This window comes from Cetorhinus maximus, chromosome 10 (assembly GCF_964194155.1).
Source record: "Cetorhinus maximus chromosome 10, sCetMax3.hap1.1, whole genome shotgun sequence".
Classification (NCBI taxonomy): domain Eukaryota; kingdom Metazoa; phylum Chordata; class Chondrichthyes; order Lamniformes; family Cetorhinidae; genus Cetorhinus; species Cetorhinus maximus.
In genome coordinates this window covers 20,106,582-20,126,080 of record NC_135888.1, presented here as the reverse complement: position 1 = coordinate 20,126,080, position 19,499 = coordinate 20,106,582, and the positions used below count along the sequence as shown (strand labels likewise).

The following is a 19,499-nucleotide window of genomic DNA, read 5'->3' as shown; positions in this document are numbered from 1 at the left end:
TCAAGTGCTCTCCCTTTTTTGAATGTGTTTATTGCACAAAAATAGCTGGCGACATGTTTAATAATTCAGTGGTAAATGTACAGCTGCAGGAAAGATTTCCTCTGGTCACTATGAGGGTACTTCTAACCCGCTGAATGGGAACCCCACTGTCTATTGGGTTGGAATGCTCAATATTCCTCTGTAATTACTTCCGCAGAGAGTAAATTGGGGATGGGTGATGCATGCTTCCTTCAGCGGAGACTGCATCCCGCAACGAACAAAAACAAAAATCAGAGATAAAAACAAAAAACTGCGGATGCTGGAAATCCAAAACAAAAACAGGAACAGAAATACCTGGAAAAACTCAGCAAGTCTGGCAGCATCGGCGGAGAAGAGCACAGTTGACGTTTCGAGTCCTCATGATCCTTCAACAGAACTAAGTAAAAATGGGAAAGGGGTGAAATGTAAGCTGGTTTAGGGGGAGGGGGCGTTGTTGGGACAAGCAGCCAGTGATAGGAGGAGATAACCAAAAGATGTCACAGACAAAAGAACAAAGAGCTGTAGTCGAGGTAGCTGTGGGAGCCGGTAGGCTTGTAATGGATATTGAGTTCAACAATTTTAGATCTTGAACTCTCTCCTCCATCCCCATCCCCTTTCTGTTTCTTCCCCCTCCTTTTTGTTTTTTCCAATAATTTATATAGATTTTTCTTTTCCCACCTATTTCCATTATTTTTAAATGTATTTCCACCCATTGTTTTATCTCTACCTTTAATTAGCACATTCCTTTAGATAATATCACCACCTTCAACACCTCTTTGATCTTTTGTCTGTGACATCTTTTGGTTATCTCCTCCTATCACTGGCTTCTTGTCCCAACAACCACCCCCCCACCCCCCCAAACCAGCTTATATTTCACCCCTTTCCTATTTTTACTTAGTTCTGTTGAAGGGTCATGAGGACTCAAAACGTCAACTGTGCTCTTCTCTGCCGATGCTGCCAGACCTGCTGAGTTTCTCCAAAAACAAAAATTACCCTGTGTGTGAAACTAGTATTCCACACAATCCCATCAGCTTTCTGACGCTGAGGTCAAAATTGGCCCCTTATGTGCTGGCTGGACCGGAAACACATCTGGGTGTTTTCCCTTAATCACTTTTTCTAGTGAAATCAAGAGAAAGCAGCTCACAAGCCATTGAATGACTGCTGCCCTGCGGTGTTGCTAACATGCAGTGGCAGGAGGAAGTTTTATGTCATAGTGTGGTCTTGAATCCTCCAGGACAGAAACATGGCAGTTTCCAATCTCAGGCCTGTGCGTTAGCTGATCTCCGTTTGGGATGTTAGTAGAGGGGGTGAGACAATCGACCTCTTGTCTCTGGATGTCCCCCCCCTCTTTAATCCAGAGGCCCAGCATGCTGAGAAGATTCCATCTTCCCCTTCCTTCCTCACTCAATAGTGTCACTGCCACTGCTGGGTGTCCTACATTACAACAGTGACTCCACTTCAAAAGTATTTCATTGTCCAATTCTGGACTCAATTTGGGAAGGGTGTGAGGACTTTAGAAAGGACGCAGAAAAGATTGTGAGAATGATTCCAGGGATGAGGCACTTACGTGACATGGATGGATTGGGGAAGCTGGGGTTGTTACCTTGAGAAGAGGAGGTTGGGAGATGTGATAGAGGTGTTCAAAATCATGAGGGGAGCAGATAAAGAGAAACTACTTCCATTGGCAGAAGGATTGAGAACCAGAGGACAACATTTAAAATGATTGGCAAAAGAACCAAAAGCAACATGAGGACCATCTTTTTTTACACAATGATCTGGAATGCTCTTCCTGAAAGGATGGTGGAAGAAGATTCAACCATGGTTTTGAAAAGGGAATTGGATAAGCAGCAGAAGGGAAAAAGTTACAGGGGTGCAGGTAAAGGGTGAGAATATTTGGGCTAGCATAATAGTTCTTGTAGAGACTCGGCATGTGCTTGAAGGGCTGAATGGCCTCCAACTGTGCTGTAACCATTTTAACCATTGACTGTAAAGCGCTTTGGGATATCTTGAGGTAATGAAAGATGCTATATAAATTCAAGACATTCCTTATTGAGCAGCTAAGGACAGGTTGCCATAAACTTGATTTGTATTATCTTGAGTATAGAAGATTAAGGTGTGATCTAATGGAAGTGTTTAAGATGATTAAAGGAATTTCAAGGGTGGTTGGAGAGAAACCAATTCCTCTGGTGAGGGGAGTCCAGAGCAAGAGGGAAAAAACCTTAGTATCGGAGTCAAGCTGTTCATGGATGATAAAAGCAAATTACTGCGGATGCTGGAAATCTGAAATAAAAACAGAAAATGCTGGAAAAACTCAGCAGGTTTGGCAGCATCTGTGGAGAGAGAAACAGAGTTAATGTTTTGAGTCAAGAGAAGACTCATACGAATTCAAAGTTAACCCTGTTTCCCTCTCCACAGATGCTGCCAGACCTGCTGAGTTTTTCCAGCATTTTCTGTTCATGGATGATGTCAGGAAGCACTTCTTCACACAAAAGATAGTGGAAATCAGGAACTCTCTTCCCCAAAAAACTGTTGGGGCTGGGGGTCAATTGGAAAATTTCTAAGCTGAGATTGATAGATTTTTGTATTTGGCATTAAAGGGTTATGGAATGAAGGCAGGTGGGTGAGGTTAAGACACAGATCAGAACTTTTCAAAGTGAATGGCAGAACAGGCTCATGGGGTTGTTTGTGTGTTGCCATATTCATTTGTTCACTGCTTTAACAATCAGTGAAACCCGAAGTATAATATTGTTCTGTAAAGTGTTACTGGACCATTTTATTTTATTTTATTTGGAATGGAAGGCGATGTAAGGAAAGGATCTAGTGATATGTCTTTGTTATCTGTGTTTGTTTGCAGATGAAAAAGTTTGGCAAACATTTATTCGTGAGAAAACACCCCTTTTAAATAAAGCGTTGTTTTTATTGGTCAGAGTTTGGGAAGCTACCCAGGAGTCCACATGGTGGAGCATTATAGGGTTTTGGTGACACCACACCTGGAGTACTGCACAGTTTTGGTCTCCATAATCTAAGGAAGGATTTACTTGCATTGGAGACAGTTCAGGAAAGGCTCGTTAGATTGGTTCCTGGCATGACAGGGTTGTCCTATGAAGAGAGGCTGAGTAAATTGGGCCTATATTCTCTCAAGTTTGAGAGAAACGTATTGAATGGTGGAGCAGGATCGAGGGGGCATATGGTCTACTCCTGCTCCTATATTATGGTCCTAACTGTTGCTGATTGGTTATATGAAGAGTAGAACAGTGGAAGGTAGTGGAAATATTGTGCATCAGATGTAGCACACACAGTTGGTTGATAATTAGGACAAAGGTTCGGACTTCTGATGGGAAGCTTCCTGTAACCTGCAGACTGTAACCTACTGATTAATTTCTTTGGTCAGTTTCCTGCTGTGTAATTTTCAGCAACTACAAATGTACGGGGACGTGAGCTGTAACTTTTAACAGGAGGGATGGTCATGGGTCAAGGATGTGCTGTCAGGAAACTGCGTTGTCTGATGACTGTAAAACTGGGGATAAAAGCCACACCTTTTTTGTTCTCGTTTCCTCTAATTACAAGGGTGATTTTTTAAAAACTAAACATTTCAAGACAGAGGTTTGTAGTTAAGGGCACAGTGTAAGGGTTACGAGCCAAGATGGGAAGGTGGAGTTAAGATACAGATCAGAAATAATCTAATTGAATGGCAGAACAATGGCTCGATGGGCTGAATGGCCTATTCCTATTTGTTACTATGTACCTCCCTAACTGATGCAACCTGTAATAACAACAACCTGATTCATCTAGCACCTTTAACATACCAAAATGTGCCAAGGTGCTTCGCAGGAGCACACACAAGCCAGATGTTGGGGCAGACAACCAAAAGCTTGATTAGAGAGGTAGGTTTTAAGGAAGGGAGAGAGAGGTAGAGATTTAGGGAGGGAGTTCTAGAGCACAGACCCCAGGCAGTTGAAGGTACGGTCATCAGTAGCAGAGTGATTAAAATCAGGGATGCTCAAATATTGCTTTTATTGAAATAGTAACCACAACAGGCAGCTTATACTCTAAACTTTGTTGTAACTTGGTTGAGGGGGTTGTACTGAAAAGGATATTTGGGTATCTCATACTGGAAAGTAAAACAAATTTACGATTGACTTTCTCACTTCTTCCTAATAGGAGAACACAGTGGGTGCAGCTGAAGCGGTTAATGATGGGATACCAGTGCAGGGCAACACGGGGCCTGGAGACTTGGTGGGAAGATACTGTTCATCAAAGTCAAGTCGGAGTTTGAAAATAATTGTCGATGAAAGGTCATTGACTTGAATCATTAACTCTGTTTCTGTCTCCACAGATGCTACCAGACCTGCTGAGTTTTTCCAGCATTTTCTGTTTTTATTTCCGATTTCGAGCATCTGCTTTTCAATGCATTTTTATAGCACCATTCACATCCTTAGAAGTGCTTTGCAGCCAATGAAGTACATTTCAAGTATAGTCACTGTTGTAATGTAGGTAACACAGTGGCCAATTTATGCACAGCAAGTTCCCATAAACAGCATTATATAACAACCAAATCGTCTGTTTTTAAGTGATGTTGGTTGAGTGATAAATATTGGCCAAGACACCGGGCAGAACTCCCCTGCTCTTCAAAATAGTACCATGGATCTTTATGTCCACCTGAGAGTGCAGGCAAGTCCTTGTTTTAATGTCTCATCTGAAAGACAGTACCTCTAACAGTGCAGCACTCCCTCAATACTGCCCTGAGTCTATCAGCTTGAGGCCTGTAGTAATGCTGCCAACTCCCAACGAGCAAGAGCCCCAGAGTAAACCAGGCAGCTGCTGTGAAGATTCATCCTGTTGGCCATGGGGTTTAGTGAACAGAGCGAGTGTATGTCAACACAGGCTGGTGTTGAGACACGTGCAATGAGAGCTGGAGGCACAGGTACAGCACTTAAACCCAGTGTAAAAAAACAGCTTGCAATTGTATCCTCAGGAAAGATCTGAGATGTCCTGGTTCACAAACACATGTTGCTTCCATGTGATGCATCTGGCATAACATCTGATGTAATCCACTCGCCTGCCTTTGAAGCGTTAAATTATGGCTTGTCAAATGCCAATTTCGGGCTTCAAATGAATTTATTGGGTAATAAATTGGGTTGTCCAATTTCATTCTGTTATAAGTGAGGTGTCCTCTTGTTGCTCCCGTGCTGTGCACCACAGTCCTTATTGAGAACCATTCAATGGTGGCCACTAATTGTTTTAGACCGTGATTAAGCTCATGGGGTGCAACATTTCGCAACATGAGACAATAAATGGGTTGAAGACACAAGAGGAAGGAGTAGTTTCTGGTACAACTGAGAATTGGTTCTCTATTAATTTTAATTTGCATCATCACCCTCTTTTTCCACCCTGCCCCCCTCCCCCAACAATTCACTGCATCATCCCTCCCACCCTGTCATGATCCTCACCCCTCGTGCCCTCACTCCTCCCCCTCCTATCCCCACCACATCACCTTTTGCCAATCTTAACCACTCCACCACGCCCTAACCCCACTCTGCCCTGCTCGCCCTCTCATCGGTCACCCTCTCCCATCCTTCCTTCACCCCCCCCACCTGCCACCGCCCACCTGACTCATGTTGGAGTTCAGTGTTTAATGGCTGCCTCTGCCGTCCAATATCTTCCCAAGGTGATGGTCCTCAATCTGTCGGCCTCTGGTACTGAGTTTCCTCAGGCTCCTTCTCTATGGAGACAACACACAGGGGTTAGTTTAACTGTTAAGGATCGTGTGAAACACCAGATCTTAGCAATCTTGGGCAAGGGGTATTAACGGGTTATGGAAGCGAGGCAGGGGTTCAGATACAGATCAGTCGTAATCTAATTGAATGCTCGAGGGGTTGAGGGGCTGAATGGCCACCTTCTGCTCTAACCAGGGTTACTGGATGATGATCAGACTGCATCCCCATTCACCACCACGCTCCCCCACCTTTCCCTAGCCCAGTGTCGTACCTTTTCCCGCTGATGGGACTGAGATCAGTCAACTTGGTGTTGAATGGGGAATTGCGGCCCGGGCTCTCCTGCTCTGAGAGACTTGATGTGACAACAGGCGGTATCTTCGCTCATGTAGAGGAGGCTAACTTCAAAAGAATAAGTCTGATCTTGACTTTGCTGCAAAGCATTTGGGTTTAAACCCCGAAGTCGACATGATTGGAATACATGGTTGAGTCATAGAGTCATTTACGACACAGAAGGAGGCCATTCGGCCCAGGTCCGCTCTCCATTGCCATTCCCGTTTCCCCCAGCTCAATCCCCGTAACCCTGCAAGTTTATTTCCCTCAAGTGTCCATCCAATTTCCCCTTGATTGTCCATGTTTCCACCAGCCTCTGAGGCAGCAAGTTCCAAGCCATTACCACTCGTTGTGGAAAAATGTTGTTCTTCTGTCCTACAGTGAACCCCTCACTGAAATTGAATTCTCTCCTGTGCTCTCCTATAACGTGCTGCCGTTTGTCGTAAAGTGTAACAATGTGTTTTTTGTTGCACAGTGGGTTGTGCCAGATGCAGCTGAATTATGCCAAGGGACCATTCCACAGTTATCTATCCGGCAAATGTAGCCCATTGAGACTTAAAGACCTAGAGCCGCATCATCTGTCCCCCCCACCCTCTCCTTCACCACCCCCCATCAGTCAACTCTGGCCTCCGCCTCTGACAAACTGTGAGGGGGAAATGAACTGCAAAGCTACATTCAACAGCGGCATCGGGCACAGGAGCATGCAGCAACGTATTGAGGCCCTTTGCTCCATGGCGACAGCCCTCAGCGGCCGTATCGAGAATGAAGCAAAGAGGCTGGGTGTGGAGATGGAGGCTCAGAAGCGCGCTGGACAGCAAGGCAGCAGCGAAGGGGGGAATCCGGCTGCTTTGGGCGGCTTCGCTCGGGCCGACCCTGCAGCCAAGCTGACCGACGGGTGTGGCCTGAAGCGGCAGAACGTCCCGGGCACTGACCCAGTCGCGTCACCGAGGGCGCTGAGTGTTTTCGAAATCTCGCCTACCCGCCTTCAGAGGAGGGAAGAGCAACAGGAAGCTGCTGCGCCCAGAGATAAGACGGTGGACAATAAACTTGAGCTGGAGGTTGAGGAACTAATGGATAAGCTGCTGTGCAGTTCCTCTTCCCTGAGCGAGAGCTTCCTGTGGAGTGACTCTGAACCTTTGACCGAACAAGGACTGCACAGAAAACCCAAAGTGTCAGACAACACCCAGCCAGATGAACGCAAAGGTAGGTCAATACAATCTGTATTTCAGTCCACCTTCCCCATTTCTGTTCTCCAATTTTCTGCCCAAATGACTGATTCCGTTCCTCTTTTTAAAATTTCATCTCAGAATACGGGTATTGCTGACAAGGCCGCCCTATATGGCCTACTCTTTAGTTGCCCTGAGAAAGTGGGGCCATTTTTTGTTTTTTTGGCAATAGACTTACAGCTGGGTTACTCGCTAGGTAACTCCTGAGGGCATTGTGTCAAACGTGCAGCGTGAGACTGGAGTCCCGTGTAGGGCAGTCTGGGTTGAGTGGGCAGGGAGGGGGAAGAAGGAGGTTCCCTGCTCTAATGGACATTAATGTTGAGTTTGTAAGGCCTTTTGTTTTGTCCCTGGGGACAGAGCACAAGTCCTGAGCTTTCATGAACCATTTCACAACTTACCACGATGGGATTTGGAATCGGGGCTAATAGTCGAGTAGCAGAACCACACGAGTACATAATTTATGTCCACCTCTGTTGGGATCGATTAGTTCAACAAACATATACAAACATGCAAGCATACGAATTAGGAGCAGGAGTAGGCCAATAGACCCCTCAAGCCTGCACCACCATTCAACAAGATCATGGCTGGCCTGATTGTAACCTCAGCTCCCCATGACCACCTATTCCTGGTAACCTTTCACCTGCTTGCTTGTCAAGAATCTGTCTAGCTCCATGGCACTAGGGTAGATGGCTAGTCTGTGATGCCAAATGGTGCCAACAGTTTGAGTTCAATTCCTGTATGGGCTATAGTAGTCCATGGAGACCTGCCCCCTTGTCTTACCCTGGTTTGTGGCTCCGTTTCCATGTTGAATAGTATTTGGACCTCTCTTTGGGTAACTTGTGGCCTAATCGGTATTAGGAGGGTTCCCCTCTACTCATGAGTAACTTAGGTCTAACACGGGTAGGTTTCTTCAAAAACTTTTATTTATACTTTATACGTAATAAGCTTCTAGATAAGTACATCTCTCTTGTAAACAAACCGTTCCATCTTTCAACAGAGTCTCTTGCACATGACTGCTGAAGTCACTGTTACATCATGATACACATCACTATCTCATTACCATTACTATTAACCCATTATGCTACATACCCCATGCTTGATGTGGACTGATGCCCCTCAAGCTATATAACCACTTGTCTCTCTCCAACAGAGAGATGCCTATGCTACCTCTTGGACCACAGCTAATTGATGTCCAGGTCTAACTAGCTTCTGTACTTAATTTCTGGAATCCAACAGTTGAGCAGCAGAAACCTGGACTCCTTTCTAAAGCCACTTATGGTGGAGCGATAGAACCAAGGCCTTTGTCATCCTGTATTTCTGGTGGGGAAGGAGATATGTAGAGCGAGATGGAGCAGGTTGCGTTTAACTGGATCAAGTGTAATTCTTTATTATGTATGCCCTCTCTCTCTAAGCTTGCCGTCATCCAAAAATCTGTTGCCCGTGTCTTAACTCGCACCAAGTCACGTTCACCCATCAACGCTCTGCTTGCTGACATATAAAGGTACCCAGTCAAGCAACATGTTGATTTGAAAAATTGTCATCCTTGTTTTCAAGCCCTTCCACGGCATCGCCCTCCCTAGCTCTGTAACATCCTCCAGGCCTGTCACCCGCCAAGATCTCTGAGCTCCTCTACTTCTGGCCTCTTGGAGCATTACCGATTTCAATCACTCCATCATTGGTGGCTTTGCCTTCAGCTGCCTTCTCTCACCTTCCTCCTTTTTAAGACATGTTTTAAAACCTACCTCTTTGACCAAGCTTTTGGTCATCTGACCCAATATCTCCCTATGTGGTTTGGTGTCTTATTTTGCTTTATAATGCTCCTGTGAAACACCTTGGGATGGTTCATTACACCAAAGGTGTGACAAATATAAGTTGTTGTTGGCCTCTGCAGATACATCTTAAGGTTTCTAAAGACTCTGTGCCAGTTTGATGGGAAGCTGTTGCAATTCCCCATCAAACAATTGAACAGAGAGCTGACCGGTTATCTCACCAGCCAATGTTATTTACTTTTCATTTTTACAAGTTTTGTATTTTTCAAAGTATCTAGAGGGTCATTTGTGAAACTTATTGTACTCTTTGAAGTATTTGAAGTAATTTAATCCATTTTTGTTTTTTGTTCACCTTTGTTCTCAGAGCTAGCTAACAAATGTGCTGACGTCCAGAGAGCCTTCGACAAAGCGGACCATCAAGCTACAAGGAAAGGCAGAACTAGTGAACTTCCTTTCGAAACAGCCTGGCCTCAGAATAGGTCTTTGAGCAGAAGGTACTGCACAACAGAGAGAGTGTTGCTGAAGCTACCTGATTATAGCAGTGTGTGGGAATCATCAGAACATTCACCAATCACAATCTGTAGAGAATGGTGTCGCACAATGGGTGCTGAAAAATCATAGGACCGTATAGCACAGGAGGAAGCCATTCAGCCCATTGTGTCTATGCTGGCTCTTTGAAAAAAGCTAACCAATAGTCATACTCCCTGCTGTTACCTCATAACCCTGCAATTTTTTTCCCTTCTAGTTTCTCCAATTCCCATTGAAAGTTACTACTGAATCAGCTTCCAATATCCTTTAAGGCAGCGCCTTCCTGATCATCACAACTCACTGTGTAAAAAAAAAGAAAAAGCTGCTTCACGACACCTGGTTCTTCAACCAACACCGGAAATTTGTGCCTTCTGATTAGAGACCTTCTGTCGTTAGTTCCTCCATCGAAACAAAGAAAATAAGAGTTCAGAATGACTCATAGAAGCTCGTCACTTAACGTGGTGGTGTGTTTAATAAGTACTGCCTGTGGTCTGTCATTGTTTGTGATTTTAGCCTTGGTTGAATCCCCGTGTAGGGTGTTAGGCATGTCACACGCCTGTTAAATAAAGTAGGGTTGGGTTCACTCGCCCGAGTATCATAGAAGTAAGAGTAGGCCATTCAGCCCCCTTGAGCCTGCTCACCATTTGATGGTGACACCTCAACGTCATTTTTTTTTATTCATGGGATGTGGGCGTCACTGGCTAGACCAGCATTTATTGCCCACCCCTAATTGCCTTTGTTGAGAGGGCATTTAAGAGTCAACCACATTGCTGTGGATCTGGAGTCACATGTAGGCCAGACCAGGTAAGGCAGACCAGGTAAGGACAGATGGCAGATTTCCTTTCTCAAAGGGGGCATTAGTGATGGGTTTTTACAACAATCAACAATGGTTTCATGGTCGTCGTTAGACTTTAAATTCCAGATTTTTATTGAGTTTTTTATTCCATCATCTGTCTGTGGTGGGTTTTGAACCCGGATCCCCAGAGCATTAACCTGGGTCTCTGGATTACTAGTCTAGCGACGATACCACTACGCCATCACCTCCCACGCTATGCTCAAAATGCGCCCAGGATTACAATGTGGACGCTCATGTTCAGTAGAACCATGTAATCAATAGACCGGTTTCTGGAGAGAAGAGGATTGTGGGTATTGCAACCACCATTACTTTCTGGCTGCAGCCAGGATTGAGATGAGGTGGGAGCAGCAGGAGTGGGGCTGTTGGAGGTGTGATGAAACCTCTGAAAAATATGGTCCAACTAGAGTTGGCATTTTGGAAGTTTGTGGGTTCAAACTCCAATCTAGAGATTCGAGCACAAAATCTAGGCTGACACTAGTACTGAGGGAGCGCTGCACTGTCGGAGGTGCCGTCATTCTGATGAGACATTAAACCAAGGCTCTGTTTGTCTTCCCAGGTGAATGTAAAAGATCCTATGGCAGTATTTTGAAGAAGAGCAGAGGAATTATCCCTTGTGTCCTGACCAATATTTATCCCTCAATCAGCATCATAATGATAGATTACTCTGGTTATATTATCTCATTTGTGGGAGCTTGCTGTGCACGAGTTGACTGTTCCATTTCCCTTCATAACAATAGTGCCTACACTTCATTCGTATTTAATTGTAGAGCAGATGTAAAAGGTGCAAAACAAACACAAATCCTCTTTCTGTATTTTTTAAGGCTTACAATATACATATTGTCCACTAGATGACACTGTAGCTCTTTTCTCTGTGCACTGTGCAAGTAAACCGGACTTTACAATTGAGGCAATTTATCAACTTTTCCTCCTTGTGTCTAAACCTGGTGCATTTTAAGTATTATTGGTTTGAGCTTGTATCATTTGACCTCTGCTCATTGACCTGCATTGTTTCCAAGTTTGGCAGCACATTGAAGTTAAAATTCTCATCCCTGTTTTCAAATCGCTCTGGGGCTTCATCCTTCCCTATCTCTGTAATCTTCTTCAGCCCCACAACCCACTGAGACCTCTGCGCTTCTGCAGTTCTGGCCTCTTAAGCATCCCCCAACTTGAATCACTCCAATGGTGGCTGTGACTTTAGCTGCCTCAGACCCAAACTCCAAAATTTCCTCCCTTAAACCTCTCTACCTCCCTCCCCTCCTTTACGATGCTCCTTAAAACCTACCTCTTTTGCCAAGCTTTTGGTCACCTGTCCTAATAGCTTCTTATCTGGCTGGGTGTCAAGTTTGTTTGATAATCTTCCTGTGAAACGCCTTGGATATTTTACTACATTATAGATGCTACATAAATGCAAGTTGTTGCTGTGAGACAAAGGCACAGTGCCAACACACTGGTGGCCCATGGACGTACTTGTGCCTGTAACTTCCAACTTTGGGTGCATGTTGAGCGAGGCATCAAATCGAGGTGGTGTGATCACCCATGGGATCTGGAGCTAATGTAAGGAGAAACCTTATTACACCACAAGTAGTTAGGATTTGGAATGTATAGCCTTGTAGGATGGTGCATGCAGATTCAATAGAGGCCCTCAAAAGGGAATAGGATAAATACTTGCTGGAGAACTTATTACAGTGATATGGGGAAAGACCAGGGGAGTAAAGCGAACCTGATCTCTTTTGAAAAGCAGTGATGCGGACTCAATGGGCTGAATTGTTTCCCTCTGTGCTGTATTTTTCTATGATGTTACAAGTGATAGTTGTTGTAACATGGGTTCTTTTGATGTCTTGATGAGATATTGAGACTTGTATATTTAAATGTAAAACGTTTATTGTTAATCTTTAACTATTTACAGATCCCAGGTTACTGTCATGCATGGTGCTGCTTCTCCATGCAGGCTTCCAGAGTGAGTCTCTCATGTTAACTGTAATTTCTACTTATAATTTCTATTTAATGGGATAGACTCTCAGTTTAGGACAACATCATCCTCTGTATAAGTGACTCCTCATTCAGTAAATGCACAGTTAATTTGTCACAGGGAAAATAATTGGTTATGAACTGAAAGTAACTATGCCGGTCCAGTTTCATGTTAAATCCTAATGTTCATTGATCATTATCTGTGATTTTTCTCTCCTCTCCTCTGTATAAATATTGGCACTGGCCCATTCTATCTTCCTTTGAGACAGTTGTAATGTTTGATTAACTCTGGGTACTCCCGACCAGTCAAACCTTGTCCAAAGGGATGTTGTACGTTCTCTGAGAATAGCTTTAGTCAGGTGACTTGGGCACGCTTGACCGAATAGCCTTTTGCCACCTCCTGCTGTGATGCTGCTGCTACCAGGTGGGTAGAGAGCCAGCCAGACGGGCACTCTTATGCTTAGCTGTCAGCACTCCTTCCGCCCACCCTCCTTTCTTGCATTTTACTGCTAGTTGTAGTACCTTAAGCCTTGGCTCTGTGGGTAGCACCCTCGATTCTGAGCCAGAAGGTTGTGGGTTCAAGTCCCACTCCAAAGATTTAAGCCTGGTGCAGTACTGAAGGAATGCTGCACCACTGGAGGTGCTGTCTTTCGGGTAAGACATGGACCCGAGGCCTGTCTGCCCAATTGGGTGGATGCAAGAGATTCCAAGGCACGATTCTGTAGGGTTGGCTAACCCAGTGGAGGAAGTTAAAATCTCCCCCATTTTAAATCCCATTGGTATAAGTGCAATTTGATACTCTTCTAACATATCTTCTGCACTTGATATAACCCAACTTTAAAGAGGCCTAGAGAGTTTGACCTGTGATGTTTCCTGACAATGCCACTGAGAAAGTGGAACATGGGGGCACAGTTTCAGGATCAGGGGCCAACCACTTAGGACTGAGACAAGGAGAAATTTCTTCACCCGGAGGGTTGTGAATCTTTGGAACTCTCTGCCCCAGAGGGCTGTGGATGCTCCATTGTTGAATACGTTTAAGGCTGAGATGGACAGATTTTTGTTGTCTCGGGGAATCAAGGGATATGGGGAGCGGGCAGAAAAGTGGAGTTGAGGTAGAAGATCAGGCGTGATTGTATTGAATGGCGGAGCAGGCTGGAGGGGCCGAATGGTCAACTGCTGCTCCTATTTCTTATGTTCCAATGTTCTAATGTCATGCCAACATTCCTCCTGCAACCAGTACCGCCAAGGTCAAGCTGTTTGTTGGCATTTTTTTGGAATTTTGCTGAGTATAAAATTGGCTCCCTTTTTCACACACACAGAAATAAATAATTATTTGGATGCAAAGCCCAGTGAGATATGCTGAGAAATATGGCAAGTCGTTATAGGAATATTTCTTGCTGTCTGAGCTCATAAAATAACAACATGAAATTGAGCAGCTCGCCTGCCTGTGCGTTTTAGTGGAAACGTTGTCACAATCTGTGGGAGTATTACAACTTGAACAAGCACACAGTCTCTGCAGGATTAACCAGGAGCTCAAGGTTAAGACCGTACAAGTGAAGCCCATTTGCATCTATTTAATGAAAAAGCCATTTTCCTTCTGGAGATTATTGGACTGGACACAATAACAGTTGTGATTTTTTATTCTTTATATATAAAGGTTTATTATTATTATTTTGAAGTGCCTAATGAAGCATGTTGAATTTTAAGTTGTATTGTTATTACTTGCTCAGTGTTTAAATGAGTGATCATGTGAATCCCATCCATTGTGGTGAAAAAAAATATTGCTCAGACCAGTGAGCAAAACTTAACACAGAAGAGAGATTGTACCAGGCTTTTGAACTGTTGTCTTGTTTTGAAAAGGAAGGTACCAGCTGATCGAGGGCAGCTTTAACTGGCTGCTGTGATGACAGAGTGGCGGTGCCCGGGAAGTGTTATCTCTAGGCCTATTTTGATGCTCATTCAGTGCTGAAATTATAGATTAGATTCCTGTGGTCAGTTGCAATCTCTGATATCTGTCACCAGTGTTTCTGATTATACATCCCTCCCATTGTCCATGAGATGTGAGTCTCTGAAGTCACCCTGCCCTGTGCCATCGTGTCAGTCTCTCTCACAGGCAACTCTACCTTTCCTCCACCACCTTGAATTCTGCTTGCTTTCCTCTTGCTCTCTCTTCTCCTCCTCACTCCAACCCTTTAGTCCATTAATTTGTAAAGTAGCATCTCCGATTATCCGCTCTCTGAAATGTTCTAGCAGAATCCATGAACTCCAGTATGGTCCTTTCCAAATCCAACTTTTCTGAAGATCTTGAAAACACGGAATTCCTCACATCTCCCTGTTCCATTATTGTCTGCAGACCTTAAACGAAAAAGCCACGCCTCGCAGAATCTGATTACAGCTTTGTGCAACTTATCTTCATTCTCATTAGTGTCTTGTACGTGGGCCCATCTCTTTAGACTTAAACTTTCCCTGCAAGAGAGATAAATGAAAGGAGCAAGCTTGATGGGCTGCACAGCGAGTTGTTATAATCTGGAAAGCACTGCCTGAAAGGGCGGCGGAAGCAGATTCAATGGTAACATTCAAATGAAGGGAAAACATTTACAGGGCTATGGGGAAAGAGCAGGATTAATTGAATAACTGTAACAGCGCAGGCACAAAGGGGTGAAAGATTGCCTCCCTCCTGTGCAAGATCATTCTATGGTTCTATGAATGGCCTCATGCTATTTGCTTTCACATTTGAGCAGGAGGCTTACGTGGAACATAATCACCAGCATAGATTAGTTGGGCTGAATGGCCTGTTTCTGTGCTGTAAATTCTGTATAATCTGCTGAATATAGGCGACTATGCAGCGCAGGAGAGTGAACTGGAAGACTGGACTCATTGAACCAAAGCATTGCTACACTGAAATGAAAATGCATTGTTAGTATATTGCTTTTTATTTGTTGCAAAACAGTGTAATCTTTCTTTGAACCTATAGACTACTTAACGGCAGATGAACGAGAGTCGAGGATAGAGCTTAATAATCTTAACGTGACAAAATAGTCTTGCAGACAGTCAGTGGTTTGCAGCTCGAGGGCTTATATAATCAAATTAATTTTGCTGAGATGCTGTGGTGAAAGGTTCTTCTGTTAATCTGCTGGTGTTTTAAACACTTGGAGCTGTTTTTCTGACATGACAATAATTTCACGAAGATGATTTTTTTCAGCCTGTTAATATATTTAATGCATACACACGCCCCTCAAACAATAGATGCTGTGATGCTTAATGCTGTGGAGATAAATTCTTTTAAGGAGATTGTTTGGTGCTTGACAATTGCAGATGGATTAGGCGGTTGAAACACTTGTCCTGGATTTCATTGCTCCTGCTTTCCTCTTCCCAGATCGAGGTCAGCTGCATTGTCAGCTTCTTAGAGAAAAAAAAGATTTCAGTCCCCTCTGCAGGCTTAACAAAATGACTCGTGTTGAAGATTTGTGCTTGGGTTTGAAATGGATTTGTCGACTCGGAAAGGGAGGGTGGCGGGGAGAAAGGACGACTCAGACGATGGGCAAGGGAGAAGAAAGGGAGACTCGGGAATAGGGAGGATGAGGGGGAAGGGAGGGGGAATGGACGTGCTGACCTACATTGGCTCCTAGTCAAACAATGCCTTGATTTTGAAATTCTCATCCTTGTTTTTCAAATCATGAAGTCATCGAGCTATACAGCACAGAAACAGGCCCTTCGGCCCATCATGTCCATGCCAGCCATCAAGCACCTATCTATTCTAGTCCCATTTTCCAGCACCTGGTCTATAGCCCTGTATGCTGTGGCGTTTCAAGTGCTCGTTTAAAAACTTCTTAAATGTTGTGAGGGTTCCTGCCTCTAGCGCCCCCCCCTCAGGCAGTGTGTTCCAGATTCCAACCACCCTCTGGATGAAAACATTTTTCCTCAAACCTCCTCTCAACCTCCTGCCCTTACCTTAAATCTGTGCCCCCCTGATTATTGACACCTCTGCTAAGGGGAAACATTTCTTTGTATCCACCCTATCTATGCCCCTCTTAATTTTGTATACCTCTCTCAGGCCCCCCTCAGCCTTCTCCCTAACCTATCCAGCCTGAAACGCTCTAGCCCAGGCAACATCCTGGTGAATCTCCTCTGCCCCCTCTCCAGTGCAATCACACCCTTCCTATAGTGTGGCTGCCAGATCCCTCCATGGCCTTGCCCCTCCCTATCTCTGTTTTCTCCTCCAGTCCCACTGCCCTCCATAATATCCACCCTCCTCTAATTCTAGACTCTTGAGCATCCACAATTTTAATCACTCCACCATTGGTGGCTGAGCCTTCAGTTGCCTGGGCCCCAAACTCTGCAATGCATCCTGCCCCACCCCCACCACCCCCAGTACACCTCTCCGCCTCTCTACCTCACTTTGCTCCTTTAAGACACTGCTTACAACCTACCTCTTAAACAAGCTTTTGATCATCTGACCTATTACCACTGTATCTGACTTAACAATACCACGGTTCCAATAAGTGTTTCTTTATACATGCTCAAGTGAAACTTCAGTTATAATTAAACACAATTAATATACAAGGGCTCTGGGGTGAACTCGCCCGATCTTCTTGAAGGTAGATCTTTTATGTCCACCTGAGAGGGCAGACAGGTTTAACCTCTCATCTGAAAGGCAGCATCTCAGGCAGTGCAGCACAGAAGAGAGGCAGTGGCATTGTGGTATTGTCACTAACTAGCATTCCCGAGACCCAGGATAATGCCCTGGGGACCAGGGTTCGAATCCCACCACAGCAGATGGTGAAATTTGAATCCAGTAAAAATCTGGAATAAAAATGAGACCATTGCTGATTTGTCGTCCATCACTAATAGGCAAGGAAATCTGCCATCTGTACCTGGTCTGACCTACGTGTGACTCCAGGCCCACAGCAACGTGGTTGACTCTTAAATGCCCTCTGAGCAACGGGCAATAAATGCTGGCCTAGCCAGTCACGCCCACATCCCATGAACGAATAAAAAGGAAACTCCCCCAGTTTTGCACTGAAAGTGTCGACCTAGATTTTGTGTTCAAGTGGGACTGGAAACCACAACTTCTGTCTCAAAGCTGAGAGTGCTACCCAATCAGCCACAGCCAACATTCAGCCAGGAACCTACCAAGATATCCCAGGCAATGCTAATAATATGAGATCGTTTTTGCTTCAGATTTAAAAAGGAATCTTTTGGTACAATAGTGGCTTTTCTAAAATATATCTCCACAATGTATTCCTAAAAGAAAGGTATTGAGTCTTTCGAGAGGGTCTGGCACAGATTCACTTAGATGCTGCCTGGTCTGAGGATATACACGGACTTGGAAAAATTAGATGATCTTTCATTGAAACAACATTGGTTATGTGATGACAATGAAAAACGTGTGTGAAATTACAGAACAATGGAACATGGTAGATAGAAGCAGATTGTTTCCAGTTGTTGAAGGGTCAGCAGCGAGGAGTCAAAGATAGAAGATTACATGAAAGAGATTAAGATCAGGCAGCAAGAGAATCTTCTTCACACAGAGAGAGCATTGTGAGCCTGTGGGATTCACTTAGCTTTCTGCCTCAACCATTTAACCCTATCTGAACATTTGAGATTAGATTGGATAGATGGATGAGAGAATTGGGGTTGAAAGGATTTGGAAAGAGGCCAGCTCAATGTGATTAGGACAGTTTACTTGTGCGGGGTGGGTGGAGCGGAGGGGGTTGGTGGCGGGGGTGGTGGGGGTGGGGGGATGTTTAAAGCCAACACAGACTGGTTGGACCTCCTTCCGTGTTACAATTTCTTGGTGTTTTTCTCTATTTGGGACAAAACACAATCTGTTAAGCTCCTTTGGCTGTTTCTGTGGTGTTTCGTGCCAGGAAAAGGAACAGCTTATTACTGCAGAAATGCAATGAGATTTACATAAGCCGATTGTGGCATAGAACACTTTGGCAGCTGTGTTTCCGTGCAAAAAAAAAAAAATAAGACATCTGTCACCATTATATGTCTGTAGCGTGAGCCAAGACAGGCAAGAAATTCTCCTCTCTGAGTCTCTCCAAGTCGAGGACAATCGTTTCCTTCCTGGGAAAATTCATGAGCTTTAAAAAAAAACATGCAGAACTCGTAGCAGCTTTTTACACAAGTTTGAAAAGCACCAGTTTATGGGCAGACTTTATTTCAATTCCTCATGCTGATACATTCACTCGTAAAGAAAAGCCAGTTATTGGAGTAGTGTGTGTTTTTCTGATGGGTGGAAGTGCAGGTCAAATCCAGAACATTGTGGAGATTCAACATTGTAACTGGCCTTGCCCGTCTCTATCTCTGTTTCCTCCTCAACCCCTACAGCCCTCTGCGAATCTCTGTGCTCCTGGCCTCCTGCTGCCTGTGTCCTAAGCTCTGGATTGCCCTCCCTAAACTCTCTGCCTCTCTCTCTCTTCCTTATTCTGCTCCTTGAGTCTATCTACTTTGACCAAGCTTTTGATCACCTGCCCTGCCCTAATATTTCCTGATGTGACTTGGTGTCAAAATTTGATAGCATTCTGTGAAACGCTCTTGGAACGTTGTTAACAATCATAAAGGTGCTATAAAAATGCAGTTGTTAGAATCTGTCTCTCCTTCCAGTCCTGCTGCTTTGAGTCAGACTCTGGGACACAAGTCGTGCACCAGCTGACTGAAACAAAAAAGACTTGCATTTATATAGTGCCTTTCATGACCAAGAGATATCCTAAATCACTTAAGACCCAGTTAAGTACTTTTGAAGCAGGTCACTGTTGAGGTGTAGGAACTGCAGTAGTCAATTGGATACCATGTACAATTCTGGCCTTCATATTATAAAAAGGATGTGGTATTGGTGAAGGTGCAATAAAGGATCTAGAGGGACAATACCAGAACCGAGAGATTATAGCTTTTCCCTAGGAAAGAGAAGATTGCGGAGTGACCTGATAGATGTCTTCAAGATTATGAAAGTGTTTGATAGGGTAGACATGGAGACAATGTTTCCACTTGCGGGTGACTAGAAGCAATAAATATAAGATAGTCACTAATAAATAGAGAATTCAGGAGAAACATCTTTATCCAGAGAGTAGTGAGAGTGTGG

General features: G+C 44.3%; 1 protein-coding gene across 1 annotated transcript in view; it reads left to right on the top strand.

Moving 5' to 3' along the window:
* LOC144686131 (uncharacterized) overlaps window positions 1–19,499 on the top strand; it is a 104,854-nt gene that overhangs the window by 39,649 nt on the left and 45,706 nt on the right. Inside the window, exons 10-12 of the mRNA XM_078551276.1 lie at window positions 4,180–4,313; window positions 6,541–7,268; window positions 9,425–9,554. Coding sequence (XP_078407402.1) covers window positions 4,180–4,313; window positions 6,541–7,268; window positions 9,425–9,554 — 992 coding nt within the window. The remainder of the gene's footprint in view (window positions 1–4,179; window positions 4,314–6,540; window positions 7,269–9,424; window positions 9,555–19,499) is intronic.